The sequence below is a fragment of the Amyelois transitella genome, chromosome 18 (genome assembly GCF_032362555.1).
Source record: "Amyelois transitella isolate CPQ chromosome 18, ilAmyTran1.1, whole genome shotgun sequence".
Lineage (NCBI taxonomy): Eukaryota > Metazoa > Arthropoda > Insecta > Lepidoptera > Pyralidae > Amyelois > Amyelois transitella.
This window is the reverse complement of record NC_083521.1, coordinates 2705609-2724414: the sequence shown is the minus strand read 5'-3', so window position 1 is coordinate 2724414 and position 18806 is coordinate 2705609. Positions and strand designations below refer to the sequence as shown.

Below are 18806 nucleotides of genomic sequence, written 5' to 3'. Positions count from 1 at the left end.
CATTTTTATTAAACAAAGTTATCACCAATTATATTTATTGCATTTCAGTGTAAATATTACAAGTTCCAAGGGCGGCATGTCGTGCACGCGATTTAGATTTAAGGTTGTAACTGACATATACGATACCATCAGTGTCATCAGTCCCGAAAAGACTGAAAGCCTGTTTCTGGTGAATTAAATTATGCATTTTTTTTATTTAAATAAGTCTACTAATGAAAATTGAAGGGTTAGATTAGGTAGTTATATTTGTATCTTTGAAATAATCGTCACTGCTCTACTTATAAAATTAAGGGCGTGTGCTGGTTAGGACTGCGTGTCTGTGAGATACAACCTTTAAAAATCAGAAATCAAATATTACCGACATGAAATTTTTTCGCCATCGCAATATCATTATTTAATGTATTAGTGTTTAGATGTGGATTATTTCACAAAATATTGTTCTTGTCTTGGAATATCTTATTTTGAAATTAAGTACTTTACGACCAAAACTATTCGTAGTTTTAAAAGTGCGAATATACCTAAATGTTAATATATAGGAATTTTTTGCAGGCTTAGAAAATCGATTGATCTGACCATAAAAGTCACACAAACTCTTTTTTTCTAAGCCTTTTTGTTCTTTTTTACGGTGCATAATGTATTCCATTATCGGGGATTTCCCTCAATCAAACCCCAATGTTAATACACCCATGGCCAAGAAACCTATTGGGACACCGAAATCAAGTTTTTGTGTGAAGATAGCCAGAGCTGCTTTCAGCTATTATTATATTCTATGACATCACCCACTATATCACCATCTTGCCCCCATACCATGGTACACACGACGACGCGTGAAAAACTATCGCTGTCCCTTTTAACTTCATAATAAAAAGCGAAACAGCGATAGTTTTTCGCGCGATAGAAACTGCGTCGTGAGTGCCATGGTACGAAGGCTGACCTAAGTTCTGGTTGCTTCCTCATCTATCTGGAGAGAGGCCAGTGTTGTGTTTCCAATAAACGACTCCCGTCTGACCTCCGCAACCTTCGCAAGGGATTCTAACACATATTGGATTATGGTTGCACATTCACTTGCCTTGAAGTACTTACGTACGAGTACAATAAATGCTAAGTTATCAGTCTTGTTAACATCCAATTAATTGTTTTCTTAGATGTGCAAGAGATTTCTGCTTGGACACAACTATACATGGATTTAACCATATAGCTGTTCCTGGAAGACATTGGCTCGAAAGGTAAAGTCTTTTAAACTATCAGCCAGAGATTTCAGGAGAGTTTGCTAAGTTTTGCTCTAGTGTGAATTTTCTAAAATCCGTCCTTATAGTGGACGTCTACGCCATTCTAACTGTTTGTAACTCCACAAAATTTAATTACGAAGTTACGTTTATTCTGTGGCGTTCAATCTATTAAACCCTTGAACTAGAACAAACTATTGTGATTCTACCCAAACCAAATAACTTTAAATTTTTTTAATGTTTTATACCGAATTTTTTTAACGCTATTACTTTCGAATGGTTGGTCTGATTTTGGTATAATTTAAAATCAGTCAATAGAAATTTAACGTTATTAGGGCAAAAAATAGGTTCAGTAATTTTTGAGATATTCACAATTTCGTAAGAAATAAAAGTGTTCGCGACGTCCAAGTTTGCGGCCAACGATAAATATATACCTCTATTATACAAGTATCTCGTCGGAAAGTAGGCACAGTTCGCTTTACCTCGTAGTAGAGTTCAGATGTCAAATTACGGTAAAATCAGTAGGATTAAGAGTACAAAGGTGCAGGTTATATTTGAAGTAATTTGATACACCAGTAAACAACAGATTTCTTTGAATTGTAATTTATTTTCAATTCAAAAAAGCAGTATTATTAGAATTACCCCTATTCTATTTCTACATCATTACTTTGATTGACTAGTTTGAAAAACCTTTACGTACCTACCTATGTCGATAAATAAAAAAAAATGTACGGTTCATCTTCTCTGGCTAAACAGAGTTCTCTGGGCCGGAATCACCGTAGCCGCAATCTGGGGGGCTGTGGACATTTCCCTGGGGCAACTTGCCCGGTATAATGACAACCCAACCGTGGTAACCCTTGAGAAGGACTTTAGGAGCTGGTACTTCAACATGCCGGCTATCACTACTTGTGATCAGGTAGGTTGTGTAAAAGACCAGGCATTCTTCTTCCTCTCGGTAACACCCTCACCTTTCTGGAGAGGAAGTCGCGGTGAGCCATTTTGACCGAGATCCTGGATTGGGTAAGATATGTTTTTACACAAAGTTTGTCCCGACAGGCCTCCGAAATCATAAATTGCAGGGTAACCCAACCCATATTGCATCATAGTAAAAACTAATGTGCCTATTCCGTTACTCGTCTTTTACGAGATCCATGGAAGAGAGTATTGCGCTCCCGTTCTGAAGTGCTGAAAATCAAAGTGCATAAAGTAGTAGTATAGTATTACTCTATCGTAGTCATTAGCCAATTTTCGATTGCAACCAAATTTGTTTAAGACAAAATGGATTTATAGGTTTTTTGTTTAATATCATTGCATCCTAACCATTTTCTTCAGAATCGTGTCAACCCAAAAAAGATAGACGAAGTCCTAAAGATCTACTTTAACGTGGACAGCCACGATGATAAATATGACTACTACAAGTCTTTCGTGACTGTCGTCGCCAATTCGGACCTTCAGCAGTTGGAGAATTATAAGGAGTTTGTTGACGATGAATTACTGGCGAAAGTTGACTTGTACCAACTTGCTGTTGATGTAAGTTTACCCTTAAAAATTTTTCTAATAAATTGTGTGTATGGTATATAGTATTAGGAATAATAATTATATTATCGAAGTGGCAATTACCTAATGGCGAATCTGATGTTAAGTGACGAAATAACTGATGGTTTTGACAGTTCTGATTTCATAACCATTATTATATAAGTTTATAAATAATACTGGTATTTAACGCGCACGTAATGTACCTTTATTTAATTTCGAACGTTTCGAAATATGTTACAATGATTCGTGGTCACCAAGTGACTGGTTACCAGCGGGGTTCTGCGTCGTCTGCATGGCAAAATATTGTTCTACCGTCAAGTTTATTGAGTATTTTTTATAAATAGTAGTATTAAACGCGAAATTTAAAATCAATTATGATATGAGTGCCAAATGGTCTTAAAACTGTAGACGTTTTAGACTGGACGAAGTGGAAAGAGAAATGTCGCGAAGCAAATCACAGGTCCCGAAGCATAGAAGTTTGTACGAGTAGGTTAATTAGTTAGAGTCCTATTACTAAAACTCCAGAGTAATTTTTAAACTTCATGTATTTTAAGGTTTATGTTTCAAATCTATTATAAAAATGCCAGGTATTACCAAAGTTCCAAGCCAAGGCTACTTGGTCCCACGGGATAGACGTCAATTGGAACCCCGTTATGACGGAGTCTGGAGTTTGTTATGGCACAAATTCGTTAGCCACTGCTGATGTTAATATAGTGTAAGTCAAATATTTAAATTACTAGGTTAATATTAAAAGGTAGTCCGAGGTCTAACATGGTAACGTTTTTCTAGAAATTCCCACAAAAATGAAAATCGGAAACATAAGTTAAGATAGGCTCGCGTGGAGCTGAGGGCTTCATACGATATCTATATTAAGACATCGTAAAGCCAAACCGGAGAAAAAGAAGAATAAATAGTAATTACTCTGTGTGTTTATCGAATTCAAGTAAACTACACTGATTTCTTTGTAGGCTGCGTGTAAATAATATTTGTCTACCACAGTAGGTAATCGCTACAATATTGTCTTAATTATTGATTCGAATATGAATAATCTTGGAATTTTCTAGGAAACTCAATCCAAACGACACCAAGAATTTCCCGTTGACTTGCAAGTATTCTTCACAGCGGTGCTACGTGCTTCTTGAGATCACCTCCAATGCTACGGTGAGTAAAAACGAAAATTTTCAGGAGTTGTATTAACTGGGTTCAATTACAGAGACATAATTTCATTATCTTACGGTGAGAACGGTGAGAACATATTCTATTCTATTCTTCTATTCTATTCTATTAGGCAATTGGGTTTGGTTTACCTCCAAAGGTTGTGGAGGTCAGATGGGATTCGCTTCGTGTAAAAACCTGACTCACTCAATCCAGGATCCATGGTCAAAGCATTACCCCGGGTTCCTCTACAGAGAGGTGAGGATGCAACCGGGACTAAAGCCAGGAGGAAGAATTTTATTTCATATAAATGTACAGCGAACCTAGGACACACACGGATCATTGACATTTGGGAAAGATACAGTAGTAGAAATGACAGGTAATTGCAGTTTTAAAGGTTTGTATAAGTTTGCAGTCGAGATAATAAAGTATAGTATGGCAAGTTACAACAATCAAGGAATAATTTTCCCTCTTGACATCAAAAATTTATCCTAGAGATTGATCCCTAGACCACGGCGTTGCAGGCCTTTTTTTGAAGTTTGACTATAGACAGATAGTATCCTTAATAAGCAAGTTAGATTATATTTTCAGTTCTACACTCATTCACCATATGATATCGTCGATGCCATGGGCCCCAAATCCGTGGTCTACTTGTCATTGGATCGTTCCGTTGAACTGACTGTCATCGAAACGGAGTGCGGGAAGGGGATACGAGACCTGACCCCTCAGAGGAGAAGGTGTTTGTACACCAATGAACCGCAGAGAAGTGGTGGACAGGTAAGTCAGTACCTACTAGTTAAGGATAAAATATATACTGAACAGTCTCTTTTTCCGTATGGATCACACAGTGAGACAAAGATTCAAATACTACCTCTGTCCACATTAGTTTGGGTGCTAATCGATGTTCTTATGGTGAAGGAAAACGGATCCCGCACAGGCGGTCAGGCACCTGGATGTATAACCATCTAATGTGGGTTAAGTTAACTGATAAGGTTGCTACATGATCAGACGGGAGTCGCTTTGTATGAAAACCTGACTTAACTAAGGCATACGGGGTTTCTTTTCCAGATAAGTGAAGATGTAACTAACGCCAGGAGATAAAAGAAACCCCATTTTCCATGTTGGCAATTTAAGCGTACCTATATGTAATGTGAATGTGAAATCCTGGCACGGTTGTTTATTTTAGTTATTTTATTTATATCCAGGTGTACAGTACCAATACGTGCCGTTTGTCATGTCGAGCTAAATTGGCTGTCCGCCTGTGTGGTTGTCGGCCATTTTTTTACCCTCGTGAAGGTAAGCAACCCTGTTACTATCTGTAGCTCAAGTGGAACTGTTTGTTCAAAATTTGAATACGCTTCGAACACGCTAACCGAGCTTACTACCTTTTAGCCGTTTTTTTCATTCTGAATCTAAAATTGCATCATTAAGCCATCCAACTGAACCATAGAGAAGAAGAATTATGATACAGTGACAATCATTAACAGATGGCCCTCAGTGTACCCCTAAAGGCATGTTCTGCCTTGCCGAACACACCATGACACTTCTGACCAATGGTGGAGTCAAATGCTCCTGCAGCCCACAGTGCCAAGACGCCGTCTACAGGGATGTTGCCACGGTGGAACAGATTTGGTTAGTCTATTATCAGCTTTAAAAAGGAGAAGGTTCTCAATCTCAATTCTACAATATGTTTAAAACTGTTCTACGTACTATTAAAATCGTCATCTTGTCTCAAATATTTTTAGAATTTTTTAGACTAGTAAATCGTCACCTTGTTTTTAGATTTTCAAAGTGAGCTTCTATGAAGAATACTCTATCCTTCCTTCTTATTGGTTAATCTAAAATTCTAAATTTATTAAACCTCGTTCGTATAGCTCTTCTCTTTATCTTCTAACATTGAAAATCATAGGTATGTATCATATCTGCAAGAAAGTAATTATGGCCAACCTTAGTGGTCAACAAGCTTTTTTTTTCAGGGGCAAAGGCCAGTTCGCAGATCGCGGCTCCATGAGGTACACCGTGCAGGCTCCCCGGAGCAGGTATACCAGGGAGATAGTGTTCCACTTCCAGGACCTTGTTGGTATGTATATAATATACTAGCGACCCGCCCCGACTTCGCACGGGTGCAAAATTCGGAAAAAATTATACATGAAAACCTTCCTCTTGAATCACTCTACCTGTTACAAAAAACCGCATCAAAATCCGTTGCGTAATTTTAAAGATTTAAGCATACAGACAAACAGACTAAAATAGCGACTTTGTTTTATACTATGTAGTGATTATAATTCAAATTATTATTTGTTATTCATTGTTATAAGACATTTCAAACTTAACACAATAATTGTCATTTGGTTTTACAGCATTGGTTGACTTCGAATAAAAATTACTGAAACTAAGTTTAGTGCCGCTTTCAAAGTTCCAAACTGCACTGCAGCATTTTCTTCAATAACATTAACTTCACAACAATACAAACTTAGAATTGGAAATAGACGATAGAATTTGGACGAGAGAATATCTACATTGTTATTATGAATGAAAAATAAAATTGGTGTACAGAGAATTCCAATATGTATAAACCTACTACAGTCTTTACTGTATACATCACACTTCTTCCCCAGAGGGGTAGTTAGAGCTATCTTTCCATATGCTACGATCCATATATCTTTTTCTAAATCAACCTAATGCAAGCTTGTCTCTAAAGTACTCTATAGTTTCACCACTTTGTCCTCGATTTTATAGGGGTGCGTTCGTCTAGGCCTTTCACTTACTACGTTTCTATTTCCTTGTAAACCTGCTTGTTTAACTTGTGTTCGTTCATCCTGGTCACATGTCCAAACCATAATCATTCCCCTTTCTATTCATATAACTCTAATATCTTCTTTCATACTTTCTATAGAAAAAAAGAGGACCTAAGTGGCACATACTTATATAATATACATACATACATACATATGGTCCCGTCTATATCCCTTGCGAGGTAGACAGAGCCAACAGTCTTGAAAAGACTGAATGGCCACATTCAGCTATTTGGCTATAATGATAGAATTGAGATTCAAATAGTGACAGGTTGCTAGCCCATCGCCTAAATAAGAATCCCAAGTTTGTAAGCCTATCCCTTAGTCGCCTTTTACGACATCCACGGGAAATAGATAGAGTGGTCCTATTCTTTTTTGTATTGGTGCCAGGAACCACACGGCATATAGTTATATAATATATATTGTAATACCGAATTATTGACGATTAAACTGTTCTCCATTAATTCCATGGGCTCAGTATCCTTTGGCGGAGCAGCTGGCCTCTTTCTCGGAGCAAGCTTCATCAGTTTTGTGGAGATCTTCTACTTCCTCGTCATGAGGGCAGTCAGGTTCTTCATTAAGGAGGATACGAAGAAGGACAGTGTTAAAGTTTTGGTGACTATTACATTTATACTCATAGTTCTGTTTATATAATGGGGTTATGTTTATTTGACGTAATGTTTATATAAGTTTTCTTCGTCCTGGCGTTAGTACCAGTAACATCTTCATTTCTTTGAAGATGAGTCACTGAATTATCTTGGATTTTTTTAGTCAGGTTTTTACACCAAGCGACTCCCGTCCGCCCTCCGCAATCTTTGCATTGGAAACTAACTCACAATGAATCGTGGTAAAAGTTGCAATAGATATGTATATATATATATATACGAGATAGACATATGCCTATTCCCTTAGTTGCCTTTTACGACTTCCATGGGAAATTTATGAAGTGGTCCTTTTTTTAAGTGCCTGGAACCACATATCGCAAAACCCATCTTATAAAACTTTGTGTTTTGATTTAAGTGTCTTTATTGTAGAAAAAACCAGTGACCATCCCGTTCGAAGCAGCCAGGATCGTGGAGCTGAACAAAGTATTGGAAAGTCAAGAGAGATATGGATTTTGAAGTGTTTTTAGCATAAATCCCAAAACTTTAAAGTTCTAGACGCCTCTTCGAGTCTGCTAGAAGGTCTCTTTATTTTGTGTGTTATATCATTCCACTTTTTATTTTGTGTGTTATAAATTTGCAAATAAATAAATGAAGTTTAGTATGGCTTTATACCTGGATTTTAAAGACCATAACTTTCTCGCCGAAAATATTAAAAAAAAAAATTTTTTACCGACATACGTGTGTGACATTATACTTTGTTCTTGATATTAAATGAGAAAGTGTTAAAACCGCATGAAGAATTTTTTTAAAATTTGAAAAGGTGGTATTTCGTGAAGGTAGATCAAGATCGAATCAAGATACAGTTTTCTAAAAAAAGTCCACAGAATATAGAAAAAAAACCGTATAGAAAGGAGCAATGTTGGTAAAATAGAGAGGTATGGAGTGTTGAATGAATTAGTTCAAATGGTATCTGTAGTCTTTGTCATTGTATTGATAATGAAGAGTGAAGATAGGGTAATGCTGTGATGAATTTGTAAACAGTCTCTCAGTGGCTTGCCATAGGTTTGTTTGTGTTGCCGTCCGCGATATTAATTCAATAATGGTAAGTTATTCAGTTAATATTATTTATCTTACTAATATTATAAATGTGAAAGTTTGGAGAATCGGTGGTCGAATTGGTAAGGTGCCCGGTAAAAATGCGTGATGCGCAGAAAGGCACAGGTTTACATCCCACTACACTGACTATTGTCGAAGTTATGTATAGTAGTTTGAATACTAACCGATGCTCTTACGGTGAGGGGGAACATCGTGAGGAAACCTACATATTCAGGCAACTGAATGTGTAACCATGGTTCCAATACGGGATAGGTTTACCTGCAAAGTTTGAGGTCAGATGGGAATCGATTCGTGTAAAAACCTAATTCACCCAATTAACGGGCAAAAGGCATACCCCGGGCTCCTCTCCTGAGAGGTGAGGATGCAACTGAAACCGAAAGCCAGGTGGAAGAAGATTATAAAGGCGAAAGTTTGTGTTACTGATTCTATTAAAATCATAATCGATTTTGGCTTGGACGAATTTTCAAAATCCTCTTTCTTAAAAATTTGCCATTTTCAAATGTGACGTTTCAGTTACGAAATTTTAACCCGCTATCTATCTACCGTGTTTTTTTATTATTGTTTGTACGATATTTGAATCAAATTCAGGTTTTTGTAGTAGCGTACCGATAGTAATGAATAGATGATTGATGGTGTAAAATCGTCGTCAGAGAAATATTCTTCCCTGTTGATACAAATTAAAACCTTAAGAAACCTTAAGTGGGCCAAGGTTACCTGCAGGCATTACTTTGACCTTTTACCTGCAGACACTGTACAAGCGTACATTGAAATCATATTATTTAGGTACACCTTATTATGACCGGAGTAATTCCAGGTCACCTTCAACGTCCACGGGTTGGTACCTCCTGTATTCACAGCCCTGAATGAGGACTACTCCATCAACTATTCCATTATACCCACTTACGCCAAATACTTGGCTGATGCTGGCATTAAAGCAGTTTTGGGTGAGTTTTACGTTATACCTCACTTTTTAAATTAAAATAAAAGTAGGTACTCGGACCTGTGACAGACTACACGAAGAGCGTTAGTTGTTGAACTGTAAGAAAAAAGTCTGAATAAAAACGTGATGCACAAATATTAAACCTAATCGCGGCTAATGGCTTCAATATTACGTTTCTTAGTTTCATTGCTAACCGATGCCCTTACTGTGAGGGAAAACATCGTAAGATTTACACATTTAGCGAATTGGATGCGTAATCATGATCCAATGTAGGTAAGTTTTCCTTGCAAAGGTTGCGAAGATTGAAAGGTCATGGTTGTAGGCGGTACCCGGGCTTCTCCCAAAGGACGGGGATAGTACCAGGACTAGTTCCAGGTCAGGCAGCTCACAGTTATTGCGAAAATTACGTACGTACGTACGAAAGTGGTTTCTCAACCTCACCTAGAACCCCACAAAAGCTCATTTGGAGCGTAAGAAAATCGATAACTCCTGCAAATCTTTTAAGAAGGGTTATTATCAGTTGACTTCTCGCTATAATTATATTAAGTTGTGATTTGAAAATTAACTATTCTTCTTTAGTCGGGGGCACAACGGGGGAGCATATGTCCCTTCAAGTGCAAGACAGAAAGAGGCTGATCTCCGAATGGGTGAAAATTGGAAAACCGTTGGGGATCCACATTCAAGTTCAAATTGGTGGCACGGCATTTCCGTATGTTTTAGAATTGGTAAGTTTTTTAAAAGACTAGAAATTAACTGTTTTTAAGTTTGAAGAAGTATGTTGGGGTAGTGGCAAGTGGAAAGCTTAGACCTCTGGGAAACCGTTCTGATCGTGGAAATTTAGTATTGAAATGCTTATCCTAACATTTTCATAGCCTGTAAGGTGTGGCTTACATACTGATTTTGACGCCAAATTGTAAAAATTAAAGTAAGAAGTTCGTGATGGGAGAAAGATTTAAAACTTAAAACGATGCCGACAACGTCAACAATGAAATGATGGAAAACGGACCCTGGGCCACGAAGCGTAGTGGCAGAGGATGCAATTGGGAAACCGAAGCCGAGAGAGGGAGAAAAGAGTGAATAAAGAAGTATTGTCACTAAGTACTAGTTAGTATGACAAATATTCATTACAATGTTGAGTGTACATGGACATTTATCTTATTAATGTAGACGATGTTCCAAACATTATTTAATATTTGAGATAAATTTTTCCAATCTTGATGTAATTATTACCTAACTGTGTAATTATGATAAAAATTGTAAACCACTGAAACACAATCTTAGTAAAATGTGATAATTATAAGATTTAGAGAGATAAAATAATATACAATCAAATAAATACATTACTACATTTCTTCCTATAAATATTAGTATTACACAACGCTTTAATATTTTGGTGTAACTTGCAAATGTTACCGTGCGTCGCTTAGCTAATACGGATATTTTAAAAAATAATTAAATATATAATTAACAAGTAAAACTTGTATGAATTGTTAGTATCATTTATTGACATAATTGATAGTCGTAAGATAAAAATTGCCCCTTGTTAACTTATCGTCACGTAATAAGTCACGTCTTTTGTTTGCAATAACAAAAACAAATGAAAGTTACCTATTTAACTCAAGGTTAAATGTAAGAGTTCATAGGTATGATTTAGTGTTATGTTTGTGATAAAAAAATGCGTTGAAAAAGGTACAAGAAACAAAAATATGTCGAATTTACATCTCTTGCCACGCTAAATAAGCATGGCGGCCCACAGGGTAATATTTTGGGTCCACTTCTAATCCTTTTTCATACCAACGATTGGCAAATGCGAAGATCACATTTTCTTCATCCTGATCATATAAAATTAATCAGATTTTATATGATCCTAATTAAGAGTCCTATAAATATGATTCCAGGCTAAATACTGTCAGGATGTGGGAGCAGACTCTCTCCTCACACTTCCCGAGCTTTACTTCAAGCCATCTTCAGTAGATGATCTGGTCTTCTACGTGGAACAGATCTCCAAAGCAGCGCCGAAACTGCCCGTCCTGTATTACCACATACCCAGTATGAGCAAGGTAGAATGTAAGTTAAACACCATTTACCCCCTAACATCATTCTGAGCTGGTGGTTTACAAAACCGGTCAAATATAAAAGTAACAATTTCCATGTCCTTAAGGTATTTCATAAAGCTTAAACTGTCGGTTTAATTTTGTCAAATATTATGTTTACAATAAAATGAAAGTCCGAGAAAACTGAAAGGCCACGTTCAGCTGTATTGAGATTCAAAAAGAGACAGGTTGCTAGCCTTTCGCCTACAAGAAGGAACTCATGTTTATTCATCTCTTCCTTGATTTCCTTTTACAATTTGCCACACACCAAATTTTTCTTCGCAACTAGACCAACATGGACGCTATGCTAATTGCATTTATAGATGTAGGATTCCCATGCCCTTTACAATTATTTTTTTTAAAGAAATACCTTTTACCTTTCCAGTGGACATGCCAGCCTTTGTAGCAGCTGCCACGGCTCGCGTTCCCAATTTCAAGGGAATCAAATACACGCACAACGACCTCAGTGTAGGAGCGCAAGTACTGAGGACACTCAAAGAAGGCCAGGTGGTGTTCCTTGGTGCTGATACTGTGAGTGTTATAAATGAGATTTTGATTTGAACAATGTATGTAGTACTTAATTTTTTGTTTTTATAACCGGGATATGAACAAGAGCAATAAGTCAATGGTATACAAAAACATCAGTGAAATCTGTTCAGTAATTTCAGCAGTGGGTTGTTTAATGTATCGGTTACCACTTTAATGTTTTTAAAATATTTATTGGTGTTACAGAAAAATCATCGCGCTAGACAATTTCTCTTTGTCGTAGCACATTTATTTCGAACTCTTACATGGTACTTTCCATTTCAATCTTTATAATACAGATAGTCATAATTATTTTTTTACTCTTATTTCTTTTTTGGCGATTGTATTGTACTCATCAACATGTGCAGGCTTTTCGGACTCACGAAGTTAATTTTGTATCTCACTCTAATTTACCTTTTCAATTTCAAATAGCTGTTAGCACCCGCGGCGTTGCTCGGCATCCGATCCAGTATTGGCACAACCTTCAATCTATTTCCAAGATTAGCTTCAGAAATCCTTCAGGCTGTGGAGAGGAAGGATGTGGAAAAGGCCAGAACTCTCCAAGAGAAGCTTTGCAAAGCCGTTGAGGCTCATGTCGTTGAAGGTTAGTACTCGAAATACATACATACATATGTCACGTCTATATTCCTTGCGGGGTAGACAGAGCCAACAGTCTTGAAAAAACTGAATGGCCACGTTCAGCTATTTGGCTTAATAATAGAATTGAGATTCAAATAGTGACAGGTTGCCAGCCCATCGCCTAGAAAAGAATCCCATGTTTGTAGTACTCGAAATATCTTAGTGTAATAAGATAAAGTATAGGTCTTACCTATGTCACGTATGTATGTATGTTATTAAAATGGAATTAAGTATGCTGGTAAAGATAAGGGTAATTTCTATGCCATCAATGTATGAGTAGAATAATGGATAAAAAAAATTTACAGTTTCCACTTTTGACTTGACACCTATATTGGATTTTTTTTAAATTTCCATAAAAAGTCATATATAAAACTAAAACAGAAATATATGTATAAAAAGGCGATAAAAGTTTTTAGGCGATGGGCTAGCAACCCGTCACTATTTGAATCTCAATTCTATCATTAAGCCAAATAGCTGAACGTGGCCCATCAGTCTTTTCAAGACTGTTGGCTCTGTCTACCCCGTAAGGGATACAGACGTGATCATATGTATTTATGTAGATATGTATAAAAAGGCAATTATGTGTATCTAGTTTTGATTCTGATATACTTTCAGATTTCGGTGTTGTAACGATAGCCTTTATTAAATCCATGTTACCTTTAACAACATCTAAGTGTACGAACCAAAGTGATCAACAGTTTATCAATAATTTTAGGTGATTGGGTGCCAATCATGAAGGCGGGCATGGAGATCGTAACCGGTTTGAGAATGGGTCCCCCGGCGTTACCTCAGAGACCCATCTCAGCTGAGGCCAAGAAGAGAATCCAGACCAAACTAAGGGCTTTGGGACTCGCCAAGTAGACTTAAGACAATGTGCCATATTGCTCATTATAATGTTGTAATTGTAAAAATTGTCAGGTCGAGACCATATGACATGACCACATTGTCACATTTAATGTAGAACTAAACGCATCAATTCATAGAAATGGTATTTAGAACTCTATACCTTAATACTTATTGACTTAATTGTCTGTCTGCAAAATTATTGGGTAAAAATAAATTGAAACTTACTGAGCATAAAAATATATATATCAAAACATACAATTTATTGTGTTCAGTCTTTAACTTATATTTTTTGTGTCAGGCCCACAGAAAAAACACGTTTTATCTTTATTCGTATGTTAATATATATTCGTAGGTATTTATGCCATAGGGCCAAGCCACACATTAAACATCAACTACTTTATTGTTCTTATTATTCTTATATCTATGGTCGGGCTGATCAGTTAAAATTCAATCGTCCGAATCAATAGAACTATATCCACAGTTCTTCAAATGATTTGCCAGTCTTAACCTTTTGGGCATTTCGAGAGGAAGCTGGGGCAGTCTTGGTGAACCTACTCTTATACCCGTGGTGAGTTCCATAGCAGCCTTCATCGAGGGGACAAAGTCGCCTGAAATGGAAATAAATAAATTAACACATATGTACATACATGCATATGGTCCGTCTATATCCCTCGCGGGGTAGGCAGAGCCAACAGTCTTGAAACGACTGAATGGCCACGCTCAGCTATTTTGCTCAATGATAGAATTGAGATTCAAATAGTGACAGGTTGCTAGCCCATCGCCTAAAAAGAATACAAGTTTGTAAGCCTATCCCTTAGTCGCCTTTTACGACATCCATGGGAAAGAGATGGAGTGGTCCTATTCTTTTTTGTATTGGTGCCGGGAACCACACGGCATACACCCATCACATTACACACACATAAATTAATACACAAGTCAAATTATAAGCCCTAAAGTAAGTTTGACACTTATAACTCTCCCGTTGCTGAGTGAGTAAATATGAGTACTAACAAATAAGGCATAGCCGAAAAAACTGTGTCCAGGGACTTGATAGGTTTTTTTATATGGTCTGGGGGTGCACTAAGAGAGGATTTCCCGAAATTCCCGCGGGAACGCGAATTAACAGGCTTTTTAGTTTAACGTCCTTATGAAGTAGACAGAGACAAACTGTTTTGAAAAGACTGAAAGGCCACGTTCAGCTGAATGGATTAATGATAGAATTAAGATTCAAAAACTGACAAGTAGCACGTTGCCTAGAAAAAGCATCCCAAGTTTTTTAGGCTTTTTCTTAGTTACCTTTAACGACGTCCATAGGGAAGACATGTGTGTTTGTATATAAAGTCCTATTGTAAGTGTCAGGCACCACTTATCAAATTGATGAATACATTATCCTACCTTGGGCAGATATGCCCGCCACCAGATTATTCAGTTCTCCTTGCAAGAATCGGGCACGTATAACGTCTCCAGTTCCAACGGCTTCCACCACCGCCTTGACCAGATTGGGAAACATGTTGGTAACTGTTGCTATGCTTGAAATGTGTCCAACAAGTGCTGATGGCGCGAGCATCTGTAAAATTAGGATTTCATATATTTATTCAATACATACATACCTATAGTCACGTGTATATCCCGTAAGGGGTACACACGTGACTATATAGAGCCAATGGTCTTGAAGAGACTGATAGGCCACGTTCAGCTTTTTGACTTGATGATAGAATTGAGATTCAAATAGTGACAGGTCGCTAGCCCACCGCCTAAAAGAAGAGTCCCAAGTTTATAAGCCTATCCCTTAGTCGCCTTTTACGACATCCTTGGTAAAGAGAAGGAGTGGTCCTATTTTTTTATTAGTGCCGGGAACCACATGGCAACGAAAAGATGGAACGATAAATTAATTTACTAGTACATACTACTAAAATTATAAGGAACTAGGTATTTATAAATAATACAGGTATTAAACGCACACGTAACGTAATTACCTTAATTTTTCTTGGACTTTTTGAATCATGGTCACCGAGTGTTTGAAAACCAGCGGGCTTTCGAAACGTTCGTGATAAAGTTACATAATGTGGGCGTTTAATGCCTGTATTATTTATAAATAGTATAATGCAACGCAAAAGTTTTTACTCAATAAGGAACTTACATGATTTGCGATAAATATGGTCTGGTCGGGTTTGATTTGGTTGTCTACCTGGATGGCCACTCCTAGATCCGCTTTCATCCCTTTGAACGTAGGGATCCTAGATGTCGCCAAAGCGAAAAATTCTGGAATATTTACTGAAAAGCAAAATATCTTTAAGCTATTGAGGTAGGTATCAAATTGATAAGTTTTGGAGCTGTTTAGAACCAGGTTAGAACAAGAGGTGTCCCGCAGGAAATCAGATTTAATTTTTATTTATTTATCGATTTTAGTGATTTCTTGTAAGAATTCATTCAGCTTCTTCTTTATGTGAGTCATTTTCTTATCCATTCACTAAAGAGATTTAAATAATTTTATTTATTTATTTATTCTTTATTGCAATAATTACAATTTGTAAAGTACTATAGGCGGACTTAATGCTAATAGCATTATCAAACAGTCTGCCATTGGGTAAAGCAAAGAACCTTTGTGTGGGTGATTATAATAATGTAAGTATAATGAACATACTTTCTGTTCATAGTTCATAACGGAAGATAATTAAATAAATTTAATGTAAAGAACTGAAATGATTCTTGTTAAATTTTAAACAAATCTTTAAATGACATTAAAAAAGACGGAAAATCTAAAAAAAAAAAAATTAATCAAAGAATATTCACCATCAACACCAGACATCATAGGGAAGTGGTAGTAGAGCAGTGGCAGAGAAGGTGCTGCCTTCGCCACCAGGTCCAGGTACGCTACCAGCCTTTCACAGGTCTTCGGCTTGAAGTACAACTCTGGCAGCGTCATGATAGCATCCACGCCCAGTCCTTCGGAGTAGCTCGCCTGATGATATTAAAATGGATGATGATTACGTACTTTCTAATAAAGCTTTTAGTCTTCTTCCTCCTGGCTTTAGTCTCGGTTGCATCCTCACCACTGGAGAGGAGCACTCACCTAATCCAGGATCCATTTGACAATGGATCCTGGATTGGGTGAGTCAGTTTTTTTACAGGAAGCGATTCCCGTCTGACCTCCGCAACCTTTGCAACATTGGGGAACTCAGCCCGTATGGGAGCCTCATCCAGTTGCCTGAATTTGCAGGTTTCCTCACGACGTTTCCCTCACCGTAAGAGCATCGGTTAGTATTCAAACTAATACTGCCCTTGGTACTTATCTGTACGTAGGGGCGAAGGCCCCGCTAGGTGGAGTTTCATTGCACATACTATATATTTCCTTCGAATTCGGAATTTGAATGTGACATAAAATTTAATGTAGACTACTCGATGTCAAGGTACCTACCATATTCAAGACCTCTGGTAAAGGCACTCCTCCAACTTGAGAAATTATTTTGAGTCCTAATGGTCTTGCCTCTTTGACCCAGTGTTCCAGCATTTCCTTTCTCTCGTCCAGAGTAAGGGATACTGCCTCGCCCGTGGTTCCGCCAACTGTTTAGGAAAATGTTTGAATTGAATTAAAAACCGAGTCGACCAGTTGCGAACAGTTTAAATTTTTACAAAATTGTAAATATCTCAACAACTTCATCATAAATTTATTCAAATCAGACCAACAACGGTGCAAAAGTTAACAAATATACAAAAAAATATTTTTTCCAGAGTCCTGAACATTGGTAACGAAAACACTATTGTTCACGTCACGTCGTTGTTTCATAATGCATGTATTAAAAATCAATTAAAAACCAGTTTGTTATTAATTAGTTTAATAAATAATCAGTTTCTCATAACTGACAAGTGCTAATTTGTGCAATAAATTTTATCCAAATTTGTACGGGAATATGAACATTTCTTTCTAATTTCACAGCTTTATCGACGTTTCCCCGTGGTCATACTTGGGTCCACGGGGAAATATGTATATTTACGTAACAGAAATGAAAAAGTGGGGATGAAGCCTTACCAAGAATTCCGTGCACTCCATGTTTACTCAAGTACTTGGCGTATTCAGGAATCACTAAAGGGTTGATTTTAGCTCTGTCATCGATTGGCGTAAAAACCGGAGCATAGATGCCTTTGAAGTCCTGTAAGTGTATTGTAAGGGTAGAAACTGTTATCCAATCCAGAATTGTGATCTTGGGAGAGTAGGCAACTAGGACTAACTCTATCCAGTGAGGAGAGGACCCAGCCGGAACGAATGCCAGAATAAGTGATTTAAAACAGAAAGCAATATCGTGCCTTGACCGGGGATCAAACACGTGACCTGTGGTTCAGAAGGAGGATCAGCATTCTTGATCCAAACAGGTCTTAGGTCAGATTTTTAAAGCGTATCAATGGGAAGCCCCATAAAAACTGGCTAGAAGATTTTAGATCTTATTTCTTTTGTTTGTAACTAATCAACTCAACACTTAATGGACCGGTTTGATTGATATTTGGCACAGAGACATAAAAAACCTTCGCGCAATAGCTAGTAGAATATAAAGAAGACTTAATCACCATTTTCACAAAATCCACGACAGTTCTTGATCTGATTACCACTAAAGCTTAGAAAGGACTGACACTCAATACGATGAACTGCAACTTTATACTGCCTGCGGTCTAGTTTCCTGCTAGTTAATGTTATGTCACTGCGCAAATGGGTTTAGGTGATTAGAGATTTTGGAATTGACGATTCGATAGTCATCATTCTCTTTCGAAAAATCAAAAATATCAACATTGTATATTCATTATTGTAGGACAATTCGAATATCACCGCATCTTCTAGTTTCACACGTTTGGTTGACGTCGAATAAATTTCTTAAAGCCAAGTTTAGTGCCACTTCAAAAGCGTCGTGCAGAAGAAATTTCACAATATTTACGAAGTACTTCCAAAGTTATGACTCTGCGCAAGAAATGAGTTCGGTGATAAGAGAATTCGGAAATTCGATAGATTTTGTTATTTATGAAATTCGATAATTTAAATAACTGGGTTATGTTAACAGAGTACTTTTTATAATGTCTCTTTGAAAATAATGGGTTTGATCTTTAATATATTCTGGCCACTCTGCGGGTTCTATTAGCCTCGAACTACGTTTGAGACGTGTACATACAATCACGTCTTTATCCATTGTGTGGTAGACAGGGTCAACAGTCTTGAAAAGACTGGTAGGCCACGTTCAGCTGTTTGGCTTTTTTTTATAAATTTTATACTACATACACACATACATACATATAATCACGGCTATATCCCTTGCGGGTTAGACAGAGCCAATAGTTCGCTGGCA

The 18806-nt window shown here is 37.2% G+C and overlaps 3 protein-coding genes across 3 annotated transcripts; 2 read left to right on the top strand and 1 right to left on the bottom strand.

Moving 5' to 3' along the window:
- The first annotated feature begins 212 nt into the window (after positions 1-212).
- On the top strand, positions 213-7975 carry LOC106136152 (pickpocket protein 28). The gene is made up of 12 exons (XM_060949227.1): positions 213-226; positions 1146-1226; positions 1983-2142; positions 2559-2756; positions 3350-3477; positions 3827-3923; positions 4509-4694; positions 5123-5213; positions 5405-5549; positions 5894-5997; positions 7191-7327; positions 7747-7975. Exons 1-12 carry the CDS (start codon positions 213-215, stop codon positions 7831-7833), a joined length of 1428 nt encoding a protein of 475 aa, XP_060805210.1. The 3' UTR covers positions 7834-7975.
- A 312-nt stretch (positions 7976-8287) lies between these two features.
- Positions 8288-13734, top strand: LOC106136224 (N-acetylneuraminate lyase). The gene is made up of 7 exons (XM_013336700.2): positions 8288-8419; positions 9248-9377; positions 9953-10098; positions 11272-11440; positions 11852-11997; positions 12424-12595; positions 13346-13734. Exons 1-7 carry the CDS (start codon positions 8417-8419, stop codon positions 13489-13491), a joined length of 912 nt encoding a protein of 303 aa, XP_013192154.2. The 5' UTR covers positions 8288-8416; the 3' UTR covers positions 13492-13734.
- A 51-nt stretch (positions 13735-13785) lies between these two features.
- On the bottom strand, positions 13786-18102 carry LOC106136225 (N-acetylneuraminate lyase B). The gene is made up of 7 exons (XM_013336701.2): positions 18040-18102; positions 17507-17627; positions 16895-17040; positions 16270-16438; positions 15617-15750; positions 14872-15043; positions 13786-14084 (listed from the first exon to the last, which is right to left on the bottom strand). The coding sequence occupies exons 1-7, from the start codon at positions 18040-18042 to the stop codon at positions 13924-13926; spliced, it is 906 nt and encodes a 301-aa protein (XP_013192155.2). The 5' UTR covers positions 18043-18102; the 3' UTR covers positions 13786-13923.
- Positions 18103-18806: the final 704 nt, after the last annotated feature.

Bases quoted from the DNA above. Each gene is read 5' to 3' on its own strand.
- LOC106136152 (XM_060949227.1), top strand. The intron at 4,695-5,122 runs GTAAGTCAGTAC...ATTTATATCCAG, and splicing joins CGCAGAGAAGTGGTGGACAG to GTGTACAGTACCAATACGTG. The intron at 5,998-7,190 runs GTATGTATATAA...CCATGGGCTCAG, and splicing joins CCACTTCCAGGACCTTGTTG to TATCCTTTGGCGGAGCAGCT.
- LOC106136224 (XM_013336700.2), top strand. The intron at 9,378-9,952 runs GTGAGTTTTACG...ATTCTTCTTTAG, and splicing joins TGGCATTAAAGCAGTTTTGG to TCGGGGGCACAACGGGGGAG. The intron at 10,099-11,271 runs GTAAGTTTTTTA...ATATGATTCCAG, and splicing joins TTCCGTATGTTTTAGAATTG to GCTAAATACTGTCAGGATGT.
- LOC106136225 (XM_013336701.2), bottom strand. The intron at 16,439-16,894 runs GTAGGTACCTTG...TAATATCATCAG, and splicing joins TACCAGAGGTCTTGAATATG to GCGAGCTACTCCGAAGGACT. The intron at 14,085-14,871 runs GTAGGATAATGT...TTTCCATTTCAG, and splicing joins GGCGGGCATATCTGCCCAAG to GCGACTTTGTCCCCTCGATG.